This window comes from Lithobates pipiens, unplaced genomic scaffold, assembly GCF_037356315.1.
Source record: "Lithobates pipiens isolate NorthernLeopardFrog02 unplaced genomic scaffold, aLitPip1_a1.2 Scaffold_19, whole genome shotgun sequence".
Classification (NCBI taxonomy): Eukaryota; Metazoa; Chordata; class Amphibia; order Anura; family Ranidae; genus Lithobates; species Lithobates pipiens.
The window spans coordinates 438,660,936-438,677,712 of NW_027507764.1; the positions used below are offsets into that span (position 1 = coordinate 438,660,936).

Here is a 16,777-nt window from a genome sequence, read left to right on the forward strand (position 1 = left end):
TGAGCAAGCACGATATACCCGTGTGAAACATGTCAACTGCAATTCCTGTACCTGTGTCTGGTATCTGACAATAAAGATTTACTATCAAGCATTTGTTTGGCTGCAGTGTGTGACCATTTCATTTTCCATTTCATATCTGCTGGGGATGGTGGTGAGCCGGGGTCTGCACCTAGGGATTGTCTGCAACTTCAGTTTGCCTGGATCGGTGTGCTCTCTTAAGGAATCACATTCAGACTCATGTTAAATAGGAGTCAGTACACAACTGCCATCATTTAACCATTGGTCGACCATCCGCCACAGTTGTATTGCAGCAGAATGGCACGTCTGATTACGTTATGTAATGTTGCTCCACCCTGTGACCACTAGGGGGCACGTGTGCACGCCCCCTGCTTGCCCACGGAGCCGATGCAAGTGCCTGGCAGACGTGATCACTGTTGGGCTCCCGCGATCGCTCGGGGCACACGGAGAACTGCGATCTGTGAAAACACACAGTTTCCGATTATCTGAAGGGAGACGTGGCAGATCATCTGTTCATACAGAGTATGAACAGCAATCTCTTTCCTTAATAAGTCCCCTTCGCCCTTCAGTTAGAACACACAATAGGGAACACATTAACCCCTTGATGGTCCCCTAGTGGTTAACCCCTTCACTGCCAGTGACATTTTTACAGTAATCAATGCATTTTGATAGCACTGATCGCTGTAAAAATGCCAATGGCTCCAAAAATGTGTCAAAATCGTCCGACGTGTCCACCATAATGTCGCAGTCCTGATAAAAATTGCAGATCACCATTACTAAAAAAAAAAATTTTATAATACAAATGCCATAAAACTATACCCTATTTTGTAGACACTATAACTTTTGCGCAAACCAATCAATACATGCTTATTGCAATTTTTTTTACCAAAAATATGTAGGATACATTGAAAAAGAGGGGGGTAGTGTGTTGCACTCCCAGTGAAAACAACTCATGAGTGGTATGTGCAAAACTATAATAAATAGGTTACATTGAAGTGCCAATGTGCTAATAAATATTAAATAAAGGTAGTAACCAGTGTGCAAATCACTATTCAGTAAGTGAACATAAAGTTAATGAATCATTACATCAGTAATGTATCTATAAAACACATAGAATTTATGCATAATAATAATACTGGCATACATACGTGAATCAATAAAGGAGTGCGTAAAACAAATAGTCCAAAATAATTAAAATTAGTTAAAAATAAATAAAAATAGTGGCAACTTGAAACAAATAATTAAAAATATAAATGATGGCAACACACATCCTTAGAAGCACGGTAGTGAACCATAAATCAATCACAGTTCAGAATGCAGGTACAGTGCGCCAACAAAACAGGCAGTGATCACAGCAACCAGGTGGCATATATTTCAAAGTATTGGTGATCCTTCGGTGCCCAAAGCACACAGATAAACACAGAACAATTACCTTACTGCTGTAAAGCAAACAGCATGTCGATAGTAATGGGTAGCAGTAGGGTAAGGATGGCTCCAATGAACTGACTCCTGTTGCTTATTCGAAATGGGTCACCTAGGTCACTAGTGGTGCTCACAAAAGAGGAATAGAGCCTAGTATGGTGTAGTATTTCCCATAAGATGATTTATTTAAAATAAAATCAAAACTACTGCTGGACAGCATACGGACACCCAAAAGTGACGTCTCTGTACGAGTGCGATGCTCATTTGTTGATACACTGTGAAATTCCTTTGTTATATTGTGAGTAGTTTTGATTTTATCTTCTAACGATGTCCTCTCCTGTTGTGTTGGCTCCTATTGTCTGACATTCCTTATATAGCCATGGGGCGCACCCATGCCCCCCACGTTGAGGGAATGCTGCCTGGTATGGTTCAATGGGGATGCTCGCTGTCTCCCTTTCCTGACCTTCTGTGCTGAAAGCCGGTGACTCATCGGTCCTTATGGACACGGTGGCCAGCTTCCCAGCCAGCTGCTTAGCAAACAGTAGTGCAAAAATGCATAAAAAGGATTTTTAAACAGCTTACCTGTAAAATCCTTTCCTTTGATGTACATCAGGGGACACAGAGCCATAGTAGTTATTATGCGGGTTATAGAGCCATTGATAGGTGATGGACACTGGCACGCCCCAAGGCAAGAAATGCACTCCCTATATAACCCCTCCCACTACTGGGAGTGCTCAGTTTTGTAGCCAAGCAATACAAGTGTATACCAAGAAGGGAGGGACCTCTGTGTCCCCCGATGTACATCAAAGAAAAGGATTTTACAGGTAAGCTGTTTTAAAAATCCTGTTTTCCTTTCATACATCAAGGGACACAGAGCTGATTACAGAGTAGTTACTATGTGGGAGGTCCCATAGCAATGGGAACTTAAGGGCCAGAGGACTCATACTGCAGCCTGCAGTATACTGTGCCCAACGACAATAACCTCATGACCTTTAACATCAATTTAATTTCTGATAAACGTATGAACCGAAGACCAAGTTGCGGCCTTACAGATCTGAGCCATCAAGGCCTGATGATGCACCACCCAAGAGGCACTAATCACCCTGGTTGAGTGTGCTTTAACATGAGAAGGAAGAATTTTCTTTCTTAAGCCGAAGCTTGAACAATCACTTGACAAATCCATTTGGAAAATATTAGATTTTGATGCTGCCTATCCACATTTTGGACCCTCTGGCAGTACAAGCAAAACATCTGTTTTGCGAACCTAACCGGTCGCCTTTAAATAGACTCTGATCCCTCTTACTACATCAAGAGAATGTAGTGCCTTCTCTTCCCTAGACTGAGGCTCTGGGAAGAAGGAAGAATAATATTTTAGTTTAAATGAAAACCTGTCACCACTTTTGGTAGAAATTCAGGAAGAGGACGCAAAACCACCTTATCCTTATGCATGAACAAATATGGCTCTTTACAAGAAAGAGTCGCTAGTTCGGATACTTTTCTAGCAGAAGAAATAGCAACCAAAAAGATTATCTATCTTGTCAAAAGAACCAAGGGAATTTCCCATAAAGTCTCAAAAGGCTGACTCTGCAAAGCCGATAAGACCAAAATTAAATCCCAAGGATTTAGAGGTGCCTTGATAGGGGGATTAATCAGTGTTACCCCCTGAATAAAGCTACGCACCAGAGAGAGGGAAGCAAGAGGGCGTTGGGAAAAAAAATACTGACAAGGCCGAGATCTGACCCTTGATAGTACTCAAGGCCAGCTTCATTTCTAATCCCATTTGCAGCAAATCAAGGATCCTACCCATGACATACTTCCTGGGGTGCCAACCCCTGGATCCACCCCAAGAAACATATGCCTTCCAGACTCTATAGTAAATGATTCTAGAAGCCGGCTTCCTGGCATTAATCAAAGTAGACATTACTGAAGGGGATAACCCACAATCCTTTATAAAGTAGGTTTCAATAGCCAAACCATTAAATTTAGTGTCTGTAAGGTAGGACGGAATACCAGACCTTGTGCAAGAAGGTCTGGCCATAATGGCAGAGTCCGAGGGACTCCTATCGCCATCGTTATGATCTCGGTAAACCCCAGATGATGCCTGGTTAGGAGAAACACGTCGGGAAGGGCTCGTTGATGCCACTGCGTTGCCAGATTTTAATTCTATGCTTGTATTTGCCTGTAATATGTGAGTACCCATTTATGCTTTTAATGTTAATAAAAGTTTTAAACGGTATTTCACTATGAGGCTGTATTTTCTTTTTGGCCTATAATATACGTGGAAGAATCTCTGTCCTCAGTCACCCCAAAAGGTGGATAGCCATTTCATCTATCTTTGGGTCATCTCTCTGTCTATTCCTCTGTCTATTCTGGTACCTATGAGAAGTTACAAGTTTGCCAGCTGTTTTTTCGTGTGGATTTACATCAATAAACTCATGTGACTCACTAGGCATATACCTAACTGGGTCCATAACATCCGGTAAGCCGCCTCTCAAGTGGTGAATTCACTGAAGTCACTATAACTTCTCAAGATACTGCACTTTGTCCCCATATTGTTTCACTTCGGGCGGCACAGTGGTGTAGTGGGTAGCACTTTCACCTAGCAGTAAGAGGGGTCGCTAGTTCAAATCCCAACCACGACACTACCTGCCTGGAGTTTGCATGTTCTCCCTGTGCCTGCGTGGGTTTCCTCCGGGTACTCCGGTTTCCTCCCACACTCCAAAGACATGCTGGTAAGTTAATTAGATCCTGTCTAAATTGTCTCTAGTATGTATGAATGTGAGTTAGGGACCTTAGATTGTAAGCTCCTTGAGGGTAGGGACTGATGTGAATGTACAATGTATATGTAAAGCGCTGCATAAATTGATGGCGCTATATAAGTAACTGAAATAAAATAAATAAACTTACGGACTCTTAACACGTTCACTTGGGTGGATATAGGTATAAAAAATAATTTTTTTGTATACTGTATTTGCTGGCGTATAAGACTACCTTTTACACTTAAAAAAAATGCCCAAAAATCGGGGGTCGTCTTATACGCCGGGTATACAGGTATACAATGCTGCCCGATAGATGTCAGCCCCCAAATGTCTGCTAATACTGTATGTGGCTTCAGCTACAAACAGTATACGCCGTTGAGCCAATCCCGGCGAGTGATGTATTCTATTAATGAATACAGAGCCTGCTTGGATTGGAGTAACAACCTCTGACAATCCGAGCAGGCTACATAGAGTAGCCTGCTCGGATTGGCTTTGAGAGAGAGAGGCAAGGGCTGATGATGCTACAGCCTCTGCCAATCCAAGCAGGCGTTGTATTCATTAAAATAATACACCGCTCACCATACTTCCCTGGGTAAATCCATTCACTGATCTACTACTATACATCCTGCTATTTGCCTTTGAGGTCCCAGGCACCCAAGAGGGACAGGTAAATCTGGAACATATGACAGGGGGGTTATTAAATGCATTTTGGTGGACAATTCCCATAGAATGTAACCCAAAAGTGGTATAGGTTTGGTTAGTGAAAAATTCTACTTTCCAGAGTTGTGGCATTCAATAGATCTCGGTTTGTGTTATTATTGTTTGATTTACTTTATGACATAACACAGCATGGCGGATGAGTAGTTGGCATTCTTGCTTTGTATTTTTTAATCGTTCTAATGTTTTTTTTAAATGGTGTTGCCTCAGAAGGGGGGTAGTCTTATACCGCGAGTATTGCCCAAAACCTATGTTTTCACTTGAAAAATAGGGGGTCGTCTTATACGCCCAGTCGTCTTATACGCCGGCAAATACGGTATTTGGATATAGTGTTGTCTAAAACATAGAATCATTAATAGTGTTAATTTATGAAGAGTTTTTTATCACTATTAACCACTTCAACCCCGGACCATTTTGCTGGTCAGAGACCAGACCACTTTTTGCGATTTGGCACTGCGTCGCTTTAACTGACAATTGTGCGGTCATGCGACGTGGCTCCCAAACAAAATTGACATCCTTTTTTTCCCACAAATAGAGCTTTCTTTTGGTGGTATTTGATCACCCCTGCGGTTTTTATTTCTTGCGCTATAAACAAAAATAGAGCGACAATTTTGAAAAAAAAACACATTTTTTACTTTTTGTTATAATAAACATCCCCCAAAAATATATAAAAAAAAACATTTTTCCCCTCAGTTTAGGCCGATATGTATTCTTCTACATATTTTTGGTAAAATAAAAAATCGCAATAAGCGATTATTGATTGGTTTGCGCAAAAGTTATAGCGTTTACAAAATAGGGGATAGTTTTATGGCATTTTTATTAATAATTTTTTTTTTTACTAGTAATGGTGGCGATCAGCAATTTTTATTGTGACTGCGACATTATGGCGGACACATCGGACATCGTTGACACATTTGTGGGACCATTGTCATTTATACAGCAATCACTGCTATATAAATGCAGTGATTCCTGTGTAAATGACACTGGCAGTTAAGGGGATAACCAGTGGGTGGCAGTGTAGGGGTTAAGTGTTCCTAGGGGTGTGTTACTAACTGTTGGGGGCTGGGCTTTCATTTAGTGAACACTGATCTCTGCTCCAATCACATGGAGCAGAGATCAGCGTCACTAGTTGCTAGGCAGAACGGTGAGATGCTGTTTACAATGGCATCTCTCTGTTCAGCCGCCCCGTGAGACTATCACGGGTATGCCTGCGGCTATCGAGTTCGCGGGCCCCGCGACCGGACTCACGGGGGTCCCGATCACGTGAGCGCGCTGCCGCCGGGGCGCTTGCGATGGTAGGGCGGCATAAGAGATTGGACGTACCTGTATGCCAATATGCCTGCCCGTGCCATTCTGCCGACGTACATCGGCGTGCGCTGGTCGGGAACCGGTTAAAGTTGATTGTATTTTATTATATATTTTTTACACTGGTGCTGCACCTTTTTTTATTATTTCACCATTTTGTTTGTTGCAGTAAGTCTGCAGTGCTGGCAGCTATTTATTTGTTGTTTGTGGATAGCGTGTTTTTTTCTCACTTTATATGATTCTCTGTAAACCAAGATCTTCTGGGCCCCGCTGGGGCCACCAGAATCACCTCCTTTCGTTCCTGCTTGATCCTGCGGAGAAGCCGCGTAAGTAGCAGAACTGGAGGAAATGCATAGAACAGTGAAAACTGATCCCATGGGAAGACTAATGTGTCTGTTCCGCATGCTAGCGGATCCCTTGTTCTTGACACAAAGTTGTCGATTTTGTTGTTGAATCTGGACATAAATAGGTCCATGTCCGGAATACCCCATCTCTGACATATCGCTAGGAAGATCTTGGGGTGAAGAGACCATTCTCCTGGAAATAATTGTTGGGGACTCAAGTAGTCAGCCTGCCAATTCTCTATTCCTGGAATGAAAATTGTTGTGTTCTGCCCAAGTTAGAACACGATTCACATCTTTTTGGGCTGCATGACTTCTCGTGCCCCCTGGTGATTGATGTAAGACACAGCCGTGGCATTGTCGGACTGAATCCTGACAGGACAATCCCGTAGTCTGACCGTCCAAGATTCTAGGGCCAGATGTACTGCCTGAATCTCCAAAATGTTGATAGGCAAGATCCTCTCTAACTTGGACCATCTCTCCTGGACAGAATGTTCTCCCAGGGCTGCTCCCCAGCCTAGAAGGCTGGCATCTGATGTCACCACTTTCAAGGACACAGGTAGAATTTTTTTTTCTTTTTGGAGGTTGCTGGATATCAACCACCAATTTAGGCTCTGACGTACGTCGGAAGCCAAGCGTATTGGAAAAATCTAAGACCTGAATCTTTTTGTTCCAGACCGACAGGATGGTGTTTTGAAGCAGTCTTGAGTGAAAACTGTGCGTAAGGGACAGCCTCAAAGGAGGCCACCATTTTCCCCAACAATCTCATGCACAGCCGAATGGAAGGATTTTTCTTCGTTTTGATAAGTTGAATTAGTCCTATAGTGGAACTGATTCTTGTCTGGGGTAAGAATACCTTCTTCTGTAGGGTATCTATGACCAGCCTCAAGTACTGTAATGTTTTAAGGAGGATTTTTCTAGGTCGAGTATCCGACCCAGAGAGTCCAGGTAGTTTACAGCTGTTATTAGACTCTGGTTAAGACCAGATACTGAATGATCTATTAAAAGTAGATCGTCTAAATACGCTAGGAACATTATGCCTTGAGCCCTTAATCTGCCTAAAGGAGATGCCAGAATCTGTGAGAACACCCGTGGTGCTGTGGCTAGAATGAATGGAAGGGCACAAACTGAAAATTATTATTTTCTATTTCGAATCAAAGAAAGGATTGGCTGCGTAAGTGCCGATTCAGATCTTTGAGATCTAGAATGGGTCTTACCTCTCTGTTTGGTTTTGGAACCGTGAAAAGGTTTGAATAAAAACCTGTGCCCTGTTACCTCTGATATCACAAACTGGAATAATAGATGATCCAGAGCTAGAAAGAGACTTCTTTTTTCACTGGATCCATGGGAACATTAGATCTTAGAAAATGAGGAGAAGGAAAATTCTCGGAACTCTAGTTTTTTTAACCTAGAGAAACTGAAGATGCCACCCATCTGTCTTGACATTGTTCCTGCCAGATCTTTGAAAATTGCAGGAGCCTCCCCCCCATCCGAGCAAGTGGGGGCACCCCTTCATAAGGAGGCTTTAGCATTCTTCTTTGTGGGCTTTCTGCCCCAAGATCTTTTGACCCTGGTGCTGCCCCTTGGGGTCTTCCCCTTCAACCTGAGGTTGAGGCCATCGAGACTGCCTAGAGGATGATGCCCCTGGCACAGGTGAGGAAGCACGCTTAAAAGGAGAAATATTTGAATTTCTTCTTTGCTGGTAAAAGAGAACTTTGTTTTTTTTACACGGTGCTTCGGCTGACCAATTTTCAGCCACAGAACTCTGCGAGAATGCACTAGTCCAAGCATAAGCCGTGAGGCTTGAATAATAGAATCTTTCATAGCATCTACTGTGAAAACAGTGCGTCTAATACACTAGCCCATTGCTGGGCCTGTTGATCAGGCAGAATCTTAAGTATCTCTACAAACTGTTCCTAATGGACTGAGATATACCAATTGCCAAAAGAGCCGGCTGCGCTACTGAACTTACTAAAGACATATTGCTTTTGGAAAGAAGTTCCAACTTTTTATCTGTTAGATCCTTTCAAATTAGCGCATTATCCACCGGACACGAGACTTTTGTTCACTGAGGCAATTGCAGCATCTGTTGTTGGAATTCCCATTTCTTATAGAAATCCTCTTCCATACGATAAACTGTGGAGAATTTCTTAGGTGGAGGATAATACTGTTTATCTGGATGTTCCCTTTCAGAAAACATAAGATTTTATTTTAGCCATGAATGAATGGGAAAAGCATCCCCAAATGGGGGAATTTTAAATGATCCCAAACCAGAGGTGGGCTCATAAAGAAAAAAGATTTGAACCAAACTAGTAAGAGAGTGCACAAGCAACCTGTCTTGTGATACTACCGCCTCTATATTAGGATCCTCAGAAGAGGATATATTAGTATCTTCCAAATCTTTTGGAAAATCTTCCTGATCCCCTGTCCCTTGCACCTCAATAAGAGGGTCCTGAGCACTGGATGGGGGTCTTTTATGTTTTGACCCACTATGGAGAGATATCATAGCATCAATCTTCTTTTCCAAATTACAAATGGTAGACAAGAAAAACCTCCTGTGTGATATATACAGGGACTGAAGTGTCTAGTGCAGCTGCAACAACAGTCTCCCCTGACAGCTCAATCTGACCGGCCTCATCATTGTCAGAGGAGGATGACATTCTTTTGGAAATGGATTTAGTTTATTGTAAAACAATTGACCCCTTTAGAACCCTTTAGAGGAGTTCCTGGTGCCTTTTTCACTCATAGCCTGAAGCACAAAAGCCGAGGCACTACCAAAAATGATGTACACTGCTGGGTTATAGTTCAGCACTATAAGCTGCTATTAACACCTACCCTGGTAAAGTAATAATGTGCCAATGGAAAAAATGTCTGTGTCACCAACCTGAAGTAAGCCAACCTCCTGCGTCACTCCATGGCCAGCAGCAGCTACACACTCAGTGCTTTAAAAACTTCCTCCACGTTTGGCCGGCATCTGATGCCATTAGCCTGTGCCCCCACGCTAATTACGCCCCCCCATCTTTCAAAAGAAAGTTTTTTCCCATGCGAGAAGCGGACTTCAGGCACCTTGTAAACAGCTGACATTGTGGCGCGGGGGGGGGGGGGGGGGGTTGAAAAAACTACCACTGAGTGGCTGCACGGCCTATCGTTTTCTTTTTTGCAAAAAAGAAAATGCTTTTGCCATATAGGTCCCCCGAAGGGGAAGATTACAACATTGGGGGCGCATGAGGAGAACCAGTCCCCCCTTTCTTACCAGAGACTCTGCTTGTTGTGGCTGGAAGAGAGAAGGAATGAAGGCTTCTAACACAGCGCTGTTTCCACCATCAGGCGGTGAGTGCTTAATACAGCCCCCAGTGGTGACACATAGGCATGACAACATTATAAATTCATAAGAAAATCTCCACTTACCTTTGCTCGCTGCAGGGTTATCTGACATAAACCCAATCTTCACCCTTCACGGTGGGCTCTGAAACCTTGAGGAACAGGGAAACCTAGACGTTACCCACAATCCTGGACCTGCAACTGCACCCTGCCAGTAAAACCAAAAAGTACTGGATCCCAGGGTCCAGCTCTCTAAAAAATGAAGCATTCAAAAGCAAAAATTTGTTTCTTCAGACACAAGGCCCGGGTACCATTCTTTGAGCCCAAGAAAGGACACACTAAACGGATTTGGTCAGCAAAGCTAGTCCCAGCAAAGATTGCTTCCAGTGGAGCTCAGCAGCCAACACCTTAGACACTAGCAAAAAAAAAACCTGAGGACTCCCAGTAGTGGAAGGTGTTATATTGGGAGTGCACTTCTTGCCTTAGGGCATGTCAGTGTCCATCGCCTATCACTGGCCCTATAATCCACATAGTAATTACTATGGCTCTGTGTCCCCTGATGTATGGTTCGGTGGGGATGCTCGCTCTCTCCCTTTCCTGACCTACATGGCTGACAGCTGGTGACTCATCGGTCCTTATGGACATGGTGGCCAGTTTCCCAGCCCGCTCCTTAGCAACCAGTAGTGTCCAGTGTGTTTAAAGAGAAAAAAAAATGCAAACTACATGAAAACCGCACACAAAAACGCATAAAAAGAGGGTTTAAAAATGCAAAACGCTCTGCAAAACATGCCTGAAAAACACATGAAGCACAGCCATCAAACACTGCTGGGTACCCTCACCCGCAATGGCAGAAGCAGCTGATGGAAACATCAGCTGTGGCGCCGACATTGCTGGACTCCAGGACAGGTAAGTGTCCTATTGTTAAAAGCCAGCAGCTGCAGCATGTGTAACTGCTGGCTTTTAATTTATTTTTTATTTTTTTGGGGTGGAACACCACTTTAACACTTAACTGGTTAAGTTTTAGGTATCATACGTCATGTAAACTACTTATTAGGAAAACATTATCTGAGAAATCATTTAATAATTTAATTTTGAAAGCATAACACATTTACTTGTTTTAATTTGTATTTCATTTTTTTACATTTCTTCAGTTAGAGGTTCTCCTACCACCATAACTGTGAATAAAAAACAGGCCTATTAATTTCTACAAGACAGGCAACTAAAAAAAAGGAACAAAAGCAGACCACATCTACACCGAAATTACAATGCTATGCTTATGGTAAAATTACAGAAATATCTATTTAAGAATGACATCTTAATTATTATCCACATACCTATATTTTGTGTGGGTGTAAACTGATAGTGCTGCTGTGTGGCTCGCAGTTGGGCTACCCCTGGCTCTGCCTCTGACAAGGATCCTTGTGTTCTAGACCTGTAACTGCTTTGAGAAGCCAGAGTTTCCACAAACATTGGAGTCAGAACAGTGCTGCGATAGCGCCAGTTGGAATCAACCGTGTAATCCTTCAACAAAATGGTTAAAAAAAATACTTAAAACTTAACTAGAATTAATTTAATGGCTGAAATTCAGACACATTACTGTGTACTTTACCTGGAACTTGCATTCTGACAGGGGATGCTCAAATATTTGCCTGATATAATCTGGACTCCTGCTGGTCATTTCAAGCAACAGGTTGGTGGCCAGGCTTAAAAAGTGCTTTTCAATTTTAGTGGAATATAAAGAGCTAAGCACAGCTAACATACGATCCATTGTGCCAGTTGGTAACCGAGTTTCATTGCTCCAGAAATTCCTGACAATAAGCCTAGGAAGGTAACAGTAAACAGAAAATTATCCTTTGGAATTATTAATGTATGTCAACAAAGCTCTTAATTCCTTTTCCTTTTGAAATATTTTATTGATAACAATACAATAAAAAGAATCATTCAATAAGTTTGTAGTTAAGCAAGATGTACAAAAGTATGAAATTAGGCTTCTTAGTATATTAAATACTTTAATAGAATTATGTAACTTGGGGTATATTTGTTAAGCACATACTTTAACCACTTAAACACCCCTCCTGCCCAGACCAATTTTCAGCTTTCGGTGCTCTCACAATTTGAATGACAATTACTCAGTCATGCAACACTGTAACCAAATACATTTTTTGTCCTTTTTTCCACACAAATAGAGCTTTCTTTTGGTGGTATTTGATCACCTCTGGGTTTTTTATTTTTGCGCTATAAATGAAAAAAACTGAACATTTTGAAAAAAAAAAAATTTTTCTTTGTTTCTGTGATAAAATTATGCAAATTATTAATTTTTCTTCATAAATTTTTGCCACAATTTATACTGCTACATATCTTTGGTAAAAAAATAACCCAAATTAGTGGATATTATTTGGTCTTTGTGAAAGTTAGAGAGTCTACAAGCTGTGGTGCAAATCATAAAAAATTGATCACATCTGATTTTTTTTGTTTTTTATTTTTTTTCCCACAAAATTGTCACTGTAATAGGTTATTTCTCTCACATGGCATGTGTATACCACAAATAATTCCCCAAAATACATTCTGCTACTCCTCCTGAGTATTATGATACCACATGTGTGAGAGTTTTTCACAGCTTGGACACTTAGAGAAACCCAACATGCAGGGAGCACCATCACGTGTTCTAGGAGCATAAATTACACATCTAACTTGTTGACTACCTATTACACTTTTGAAGGCCCTGGAGCACCAGGACAATGACACGTGACACTGACGTGGCACTGATGTGACACTGATGGCAGATGGCACTAATACGTAGCACTGATGACACGTAACACTGATGTGGCACTGACAGATGGCACTAATATGTGGCACTGATGACAGATGGCACTAATATGTGGCAGTGATGACAGATGGCACTAATACGTGGCAGTGATGACAGATGGCACTAATATGTGGCACTGATGACAGATGGCACTAATACGTGGCACTGATGACATGTGATACTGACAGGTGGCACTGGGGACACGTGGCACTAAGGACAGGTGGCGCGGGTAGGTGGCACTGGGGACAGATGGCACTGATAGGTGGCACTGGGGACAGGTGGGCATGTGTGTGTTTGTTTTACTGTGTGAGTGTGTCCTTCTCACTGATGCTGCAGCAAGGAAGCTCTCCCTCCTCACACGCTGTCTGTGAGAGGAGGGGAGCGGCGATGAGAGATGATCTCATATGTTTACATATGAGATCACCTCTCATTAGACAGACCGATCGAGTGCTAAATGGCCGCTGTGATTGGCCATTTGGCACGATCTGTGATTGGCTGTGTCCGAGGGACGTGGCCATCACAGAACTTCCCAGGTGCGCGCCCGCGGCGGCGCGGAGAGGGGAAATAGGAGGATGTCCAGGGACGTCCTCCCGGCAGATAGCGTCCGCTCTGTAGCCGTCTTTTGGCTATAGAGCGGGCGCGAAGTGGTTAAGTAAAGATAAACATATATAATATACTCAATTGAATTCAAGGAAAAAATAATTATTTCAAGACTTAAGATTGGGGGAGATCTGGTATCATATGGGGTAAAAGAATGTTTATTATTAGGATGGCATAGAGTGGTAAGTATACAATTCAGAACCAAGATCCAACCATGTGGACTAGTTACTTCCTAAATGAAAGATAGTCAAATCGGACAATCCCTAAAATCTCCCTTGTAGTGGTAACATTAGGAAATATATAGCTGATTGATTTAGCTTAAAGTCCTATATATAGTAAAAGGGAAGGTTATGGGGGAAGGATGTATAAAGGTTGTGGAGGGGGAAACAACTCTGGAAAAGAATGTTATGCATGTTAATAAATTCAAAATGTAACAAAGGTGGTAAGATGTGTGATTGGTAAATTATTTCATGAAAATATAAGAGATTGGTCATAATGATTCGAACATGGGAACTTTATCTAGTATGATTGCCTATATTTTAGCATGAATCATGGCTTGCATTACTCGGTGTTTAACTGATACCATACATAGTGTGGGTGTATTCCAGGCTTTTGCAATCGTTTTGAACTAACTATGGGAAAATCCCACCAAATACGTAAGTGTGTACCTAAGTCAGCACATCCTCGAAAGCAGTTAGCTGGGTAATGCGGGAGGAATTTCTAAATCCTAACAGGTACTAAGTACCATCTGGAAAGCACTTTGTAGTTGGTCTCTTAAGGCTACTATGTTTGGGGAGGCCCATTTAGTAGCTTGCCATAGTAGCTTGCCATATGCAAGTTCAGTTAAGTTTGTCTGGTTGAAGGTTTAAATCTAAACTGTAGTAACTGGAATACTAGTGTTTGTTGCATTTCATTTGTATGTATAGCTATGTATTTTTTTTCTCATTATTAGTTATTACAAAGTGCTACTCCCCTTTAAAGGTAACCTAAATGGAACCTGATTAACGGGGCCACAGGGTATGTCACGAGGAAATAGAATACCAGAAATACAGAGTATAACGGTATAACATTATCTTCTATACCACTTACGGGGCAGCATCATTCCATAAAATACATCCTAGTTGTGAATTGCCTTATATATCTGATTAATAATGATTGAGTGCCAGCTCACACAAAAAGCCCACAAGGTTACATCTGATGGGATGATGGGAGTTGGCATATTTATAAAGAGAAGGCAACCACGGGATGAGTACAAGGAAGGCAAATGGAAAAAAACAAAGGACAGACATAGAGGAGACAAGCACGAGAGAAAAATCACTATTCAGCACCCATGCATATATGTCAACTGGTCCACTGTCACTAACATGTATGCACACCAGAAATATGGAAACAATACATCACTTGTCCTTTATTGATGGGTTGATAGTGGTCACCTCGAAATCTAGGGTAAGCCATGGGGAACACTGACCTAGGTTATCGGGAAGGGTTGTAGATTCAATTCCGTATTTGGGCGGCACAGTGGTGTAGTGGTTAGCACTCTCACCTAGCAGTAAGAAGGTTGCTGGTTCAAATCCCAACCATGACACTACCTGCCTGGAGTTTGCATGTTCTCCCTGTGCCTGCGTGGGTTTCCTCCGGGTACTCCGGTTGCCTCCCACAAGACATGCAGGTAGGTTATTTGGCTTATGGCTTCTGTCCAAAAATGGCCCTAGTATATGAATGGGGACCTTGGATTGTGGGCTCCTTGAGGATAGGGACCGATGTGGGTGTAGCAATGTACAGGGAAAGGGACAATTGTAGACACTCACTCAGGTTGAACTGGATGGACTGGTGTCTTTATTCAACCTAACTAACTATGAAACTATGTATTTAGGCCTATCGGTATAAGTGAGCCCAAACGGAAAAACCATCGCTTTTATTTCTGTTGTAAAACTTGGTCAAAACCACCTCTCCTAGAGGAGAGGTTCAGAACGTATATGCCTTTAACCAGCATTCCAGACAGTTTTCCCTGATGGAACTGGGCACAAGTGTCTGGCCACTGGTTTATCAGGATGACTCTTGTAGTGGCACAATTGACAAGACTTTTTATCTGAAAATTGGTTTTATTTTGGGAGTCACTGAATGTTGCTGTCCTATGTACATATGGGCACACTTGGCAGTGCCCACAAGGGAACATTCCCTTAGTTCTGGGAAATTGGGACAGCCACGAAGTATCCATACTTTTAATGTGTTTTGACTGAATAAGGAGGCCGCCTAAGTTACGAGCCCTCCTACCCACCATCTTAGGGGCAGGCCCGACTATTTGCCCGTGCAATTCCGGGGGTGTTAGTGAGGATCCCCCAATGTTTTTGTAATATAGATCTTACAGTCTCCCACTGAAAATTAAATTGTGTAATAATCCTTACTGGACCAGGATCATGGATTGAGGGGAGGGTAGATGAGACTTTGCTTGATTTATCTAGAAGAGACGGGTCGATCTCGAGCTGCTGCTTTCTGTTTTGCCCTTCTGATAGACATTTCCCTAATCCGTCAGGACAATCATAAGCTAAGGGGAAGGGTGACCAAGATGGAGCGCAGGATCGGGCATATGGAGGGTGACATACCGCCACTGTAAGTCACCACCGAACAGCTCCTGTACCAGCTCAATGCCATCCTCAGCAAACAAGACGACATAGAGAATAGGCTCCGCTGATGTAACCTATGGTTCGTGGGGCTACCTGAGAAGTCAGAGGGCTCTGACCCCCCCCCCCACCCCCATGTTCCTGGAGAACCTCCTTAACAACTCCAGCAGAGAAGCCTTCTCTTTTATATTCGTGGTTGAATGTGCTCACCGTCTGGCTGTGCAGCCTCCACCATGTACCTTCATAGCAAAGTTCCTGAATTATCATGACGCAATCCTTTGTCTGACCCGTGAAAAAGGCAACATCCCTTTTCGCAACTCACATATTGTAGTCTTCCCGGACTTCTCTGCCGGGGCCCAGAAGAAAACAGTGCAGTTCTCTAAGGCCAAGAGACAGCTGTGCATCCATCACCTGGCCTATGCTATGCTGTTCACGACACTCCTCTGTGTGATCCAGGATGGCAAGGACCACTTTTTAGAGGAACCCTTCGCGGTCATCACTTGGCTGAAGCGACAAGATGCGGCTGGCCCTGTACCCTCCTGAGCTGTCGCACACTACCGGTCCTGCCTCTCCTCATGGACAAGACCCGCTGAACAGTAACCCCCTGAACCGCTGTCCGGACACCTTTGTCTTAACCGTGAGTTGGCCCCAGACTGCTCCCCTTGCAACGACATGGATATACCCATTACAACCCTGGAGTCTTCTCCCCGCTCCCCCCTTCCAGCACAGCACCTGGCAGGTGCACCTGCATCTCTGCCCCTACTCCTACTCTTCCAGCCACTCTCGGATAGACTTTCTGCACCCCCGCCACTACCTGAACTTTAGTATACCTAGCCCCACTGTGCACTTTTCTCAGCTACGTTTGCC

At 43.0% G+C, this 16,777-nt stretch overlaps 1 protein-coding gene across 5 annotated transcripts in view; it reads right to left on the reverse strand.

The window, feature by feature from the left end:
- Positions 1-16,777, reverse strand: part of PRKDC (protein kinase, DNA-activated, catalytic subunit) — a 794,135-nt gene that overhangs the window by 285,532 nt on the left and 491,826 nt on the right. For all 5 annotated transcript variants that reach the window (XR_013277654.1, XR_013277655.1, XM_077492661.1 and 2 more), the window contains exons 57-58: positions 11,493-11,703; positions 11,218-11,404 (exon numbers count right to left, since the gene is read on the reverse strand). Coding sequence is in view for 3 of the 5 variants with exons in the window: in XM_077492661.1 (XP_077348787.1) it covers positions 11,218-11,404; positions 11,493-11,703 (398 nt within the window). In the remaining 2 variants the exon portion in view is untranslated. The remainder of the gene's footprint in view (positions 1-11,217; positions 11,405-11,492; positions 11,704-16,777) is intronic.